This window comes from Montipora capricornis, chromosome 7 (genome assembly GCF_036669925.1).
Source record: "Montipora capricornis isolate CH-2021 chromosome 7, ASM3666992v2, whole genome shotgun sequence".
Classification (NCBI taxonomy): domain Eukaryota; kingdom Metazoa; phylum Cnidaria; class Anthozoa; order Scleractinia; family Acroporidae; genus Montipora; species Montipora capricornis.
This window is the reverse complement of record NC_090889.1, coordinates 38704027-38709026: the sequence shown is the minus strand read 5'-3', so window position 1 is coordinate 38709026 and position 5000 is coordinate 38704027. Positions and strand designations below refer to the sequence as shown.

Sequence of the window (5000 nt, the reverse complement as noted above, 5' to 3'; positions counted from 1 at the left end):
CCGAGATAACTAACTAACAAGGCAAACGATCAAAGGCACCGAAACTCCAGCATATAGCAAAGAAACGCCACTTTTTAACAACTTCGGAGACTAATGGGCAATACCTTGCAAAATGACCAACTTTTCTGCAATTAAAACAGCGCCTAGTTAAGGTTCCGGGCAGGTAGTATTGTGGCGTGAGATGTCCACCGCGACCAAATGAACTTCCGGGATAGGGGCCCTGACGCGGGGCGCCGGAAGTGTCTCCCCAAAAATTAAAGGCCTGTCCTGGAGCTGAACTTTTATAGGAAAAGAGTGACCTTAAAATCTTTCGGATCTGGGAAGCCACATGTCTTTCCTCCTTATCCCCAAGGAGTTGCAGCACCACTTCAGCAAGTGAGATGGAGTTTGCAAGGGGGGGAGGGGGGGGGGGACTGTTTAAAAATAGCATCAAACTTTGCGTTGAGGGTGGTTCTCGTCCCTAGCGTGGTCTGACAGTTGTTCCAAGGCCGCAAGGAGGGCGAAAGGATCGAGAAGCGCGGCAGGACGAGAGGCGAGGAGTCTAACTGATTCCAAGGACTGAATAACTTTAGAAACATTAAGGGCCGATTGCAAAGACTCTACTGTTTGGCGAAGATCCTCATAACCCTACGAAGGGATAAGGAAAAAATGAGAAAAAAGTGAAAGCTCCACACGCAGGTGAAAAATCTTGTCACACAGACGCGAAGACCAAACTTGTCACACAAGACGCAAAAAAACTAAACTCGTAACAGAAACTCAAAAGATTAAAATTGTAACAGAGACGCGAAAACTAAACTTGGGTCACACAGACGCGAAAACTAAATTTGTCACACAGACTTGCCACACAGACGGGAAGCTAAATTTGTCACACAAACGCGAAAAATTAAATATGTCACAAAGACCTGTCACACAGACGCGAAAACTAAACCGGTAACACAGACGCGAAAGCCAAACTTGTCACACAGACGGAAAACTAAAGTTGTATACAGACGTGAAAACTGAATTGATACACAGGCGCCAACTAAAGTGGTAACACAAACGCGAAAGTAGTAACACAGACGCGAGAATTTAAAATCTGTACACAGATGCGAAAACTAAATTGGTAAGGCACAAAGGCGAAAACTAATACAAATAACGACGAAGCGAGAACCAAGCTAAACGAATACAACGACAAGAGAAACACTAACCTCGGGCTCCGGAGCTGCAGGTTGGGGCGCAGGAACCACTTTGCCGTTAGCGTTCTGTGCGTTGTTCTCAACGGCAGCGACGGCTGGACGGTCAACGGCCGCTGCAACAGCCCCATCCGCGGGAACAACAGGCACTTGGTCCGTCATGGAAAACGAAGAAAATCTTCGAAGATGGCACAGCGATGACCGGGAAAAAGAAAAACGCCAAGCTATCGACTGGCGAACGTTTAACGAAAAGAGAATTAACCAGGCCAAAACAGGCCTCTTTAATATATAAAAGCTGCGTGAAACCGAACACCCACGAGACTATATGAGCGCGTGGGAATTTTATCCTCGAATCCAGAAGGGATTTGGGGCGTTTGTACGAGATGGCCCCAGCGAGAATTCTTGGATTTCACATGAAGTCACGGCCGCCATGTTGGTGTCCCCAAACAATGAAATGGCGGCCATGTTGGTGTCCCGATCCAATCCTCCGGGAATTGAAAGCTATTATTATGCTAACTTGACGAAACCCAAGAATAGAGCATGAACACATCCTGTTTTAGGATAAGCAGGGACGATATTAGTCTTGCTGAGGATATAAAACTTTTAGGTGTAACTCTTGATAAGGATTTAAATTTTGATAAGCAAAAAGCTGATATTGCATGTAACTGGTTGGCAACCAGATGCGGGTCTTGCAAAGGCATAAGAAATTAATTGAAGATCGGATTGTATAATGCTTATCTTCTGCCTCACTTAGACTATTGTTCTATTGAATGGCATTACTGTGGTAGGCGTAATTCAAACAAATTGGAAAAACTTAATTGCGCTTTATTTTATAATGATGTCATATTAGTACATATGATGACTTGTTGGAGCGCATAAATCATCCCACTTTCTTTAATAGGAGAATTTATGACATTTGAATTCTTGTATATAAGGCTTTACATGGGCTGGTTCCCGAACTATTTTTAAGTTATTCACATCGCAGAATTCTAGCAATAATTTGCGGGGAGATAACTAGTTTCAAGCGCCTGGAGCAAACACCACTAGTTGAGGTCTTCATACCTTGTCGTATTGCGATAGTAAGATATGGAATTCTCTTGCAAACCATATGAGAATAATCCAGGAATTAAGTAAATTTAAGTCTGCAATTTTTAAAGTGAAATTTGATACTGACTGCTGCACCTTTCGTGGCCGTTGATTTTTCATCTTTATTAAGCTATCTAGTAATTATTGCAGAATTTCCTTTTACTTTGGGATTTAAGTAGTTATTTATAGTTCGGAGATATTAGCATGCATTTGCTTTTAAATTCGAGTGCAAATAAAGTTTATTGTGTGCATGCGTGACTCATTATAAATGTGTTTTCTAGAATTTTTCAGCTTCCGGGTTAGGGTTTATCAATAGTATTCCGGTAATTCAGCAGTTATAAACGCTGAAGTCAAGAAAACATGAGCGATGTGCTAAAAAAAATAATAGACGCAAGCGTGAAGAAATATTTCGATATGTCTGTCAGTTGTGCAAATAAAGGGGACCTTTTGTCTACACCATTGTTTTGTTTTCAAGAAGTTATGTTTCACCTCGATTTTCTTTTCGCCTTTACCATCGAAAACTCTATTCTCAGTTCTCGACTCTCTAATCTCGATCACCGATTCTCGAAACATCGAGCATCGCGGATCGAGTTTCGAGTCGAGACTGTCAACATTTGCTGCTTAAGTTTTCGCAACGGGCTGCCAGCATCCTTTTCGGATGAACTAGAGTGTCAGCAAAGGCGCGCCTTACGAATGATTATAAAGAGGCTCTGTAGAAAGCCAAATACCCGCATTTGGCAGAAGAAGATTTACTGTCACCTCCCCCCAGAAACTATCCCTACCTACGGCCACCCTACACCCCAAGCCCCAGGGAAATAAACACAGACCACTAAAGTATACAAACATATCCACATGAGACCTTTATTTCCATTTCTTCTACCTTTCAATCAAACGGTTCACAGCACTTGAATATTATCATTATAAAGATAATATACTTACTAAAGCTACCATATTGCTTCTGCAGAATGATTCCACAGTATATTTCTTTTGATATCAAACCTATTAGTAACAATGGTACATACTTCCTTATACACACTAAAATATACGAAACAGTCTTTTTTTTAAACACTGAGAGCTAAAACGTTCTATTTACAATTATTTGCTGTCACGAAAGCGGTTATTACGAAAATGTTGAATATAAATGCTTAAAACGTTCTTAAACGTGAACTGCATTATTTCCTTATCAAATCAAAGCTTGAAAGAAAACTACTCGCTTAAAGTCAAACACTTTAATCACTAATAGCTCAGTTAATGATAACTACATCGGAACTCACTGGGCAATATAACAGACCAATCTCGATATATTAAAAATCAATACTAAACAAAAGGCATCATCTCGAGGCACTGGGGAATAATTATAAGGATTTGTATGAGTTTATTGCATACTCAGAGCCACGAGATGGTGCGTTTTGTTTAGGACTGAATTTTAATATATCGAAATTGAGCTATTCATCCTGCTAAAAAATTCATGCTTTCTTACAAGACGATTTCTTAGAAGATGAATTCAATAAATAAAAAAACAGTTATACCTTCTGTTCCCTTTTACAGAAATCAATCTCAGGTACAAAGCGGTAAAATATTCATAATAAGTGAAATGCTTCAAAAATACAGAAACAGTTCAACAAATTACAAGCAAATCAGATAGTAAAAAGGGTTCATGAAAGCTGAAAATCAAACTTCCTTTAGATGATAGATTATTGTTACTTGGCTTTTAGCAAGTGTCTGCTCAAGGTTCATCAAATATTTGAATGCGATGATTCCCATGGTCAGACACAACAATTTGGCCATTACTGAGGAGTGCTACAGATATTGGATACTTAAACTCTCCTAAGTTGCTGCCGTATTTTCCAAACTTACCAACAAACTTACCATTCAGTTCAAAGACTTGCACTCTATGATTATCACGATCACAGACAAGTACATGTCCTGATTTACTCACTGACAAACAACGGGGTTGATCAAACTCTCCATTCCCTTTCCCTCTTGTGCCAAACTGATACTTATAGTACCCCTCCCGGGTGAATACTTTCACACTGTGATCACCATAGTCTGACACAATGAGATAATCACCAGACTGAACACAATGACGAGGAGAACTAAGACAACTAGGTCCACCTATCTTTGTTAGAAAATTTCCATCAGGGGAAAAGAACTTAATGAATTTGTTACTGGAATCAGCCACAATAATATTGCCATTGGAATCCAATGATAAACCACAAGGATAGTTGAGCTGGCTATCAAGGCTTCCTTTCCCACCAAACATACTCAAGTACCTCCCCTCCTCCTTAAAAATTTGGATTCGATGGTTCCAGTTGTCTGCAACATAAATATTCCTATCTTTACCAAAAGCTATTCCTTGAGGGTATTGAAACTGTCCCTTGTCGCTACCCTGACGACCAAAGGATCTCAGAAAATTGCCCTTGCAGTTAAATATCTGCACCTTGTGCTCGAAAGTGACTGCGATTTCATCCCTGGAACTTACTGCTACCCCCCAAGGACAAATAAACATTCCATCATTCGAGCCACGTTTTCCAAAAGATAAAACAGGTTTGACATTGAAAGGTTTAATTACAACAGAGAAAGGGCTACCGCGGATATGTTGCCCGTTTACCTTAACTGACAAATTGAATTTACCTTCAAATGTAGGACAATAACTGATTTTGTAGGTACCGTCTTTGTTGTCATTAACAAGAAATGTGGTTATGCATTCCTGCCCTCGCTCGTCTCTCAAGTCTACCATTA

General features: G+C 40.3%; 2 protein-coding genes across 3 annotated transcripts in view; both read right to left on the bottom strand.

Annotated features, from left to right (window-relative positions):
• LOC138057163 (uncharacterized) overlaps nucleotides 1-2682 on the bottom strand; it is a 17436-nt gene extending 14754 nt beyond the window's left edge. For both annotated transcript variants that reach the window (XR_011133605.1, XM_068903225.1), the window contains exon 1: nucleotides 1188-2682. Coding sequence is in view for 1 of the 2 variants with exons in the window: in XM_068903225.1 (XP_068759326.1) it covers nucleotides 1188-1334 (147 nt within the window). In the remaining variant the exon portion in view is untranslated. The remainder of the gene's footprint in view (nucleotides 1-1187) is intronic.
• Nucleotides 2683-3128: 446 nt separating this feature from the next.
• The window catches only part of LOC138057148 (E3 ubiquitin-protein ligase TRIM71-like), a 3308-nt gene continuing 1436 nt past the window's right edge, over nucleotides 3129-5000 (bottom strand). Inside the window, exon 1 of the mRNA XM_068903213.1 lies at nucleotides 3129-5000. This exon is cut by the window's right edge and continues 1436 nt beyond it. Coding sequence (XP_068759314.1) covers nucleotides 3985-5000 — 1016 coding nt within the window. The 3' untranslated portion in view covers nucleotides 3129-3984.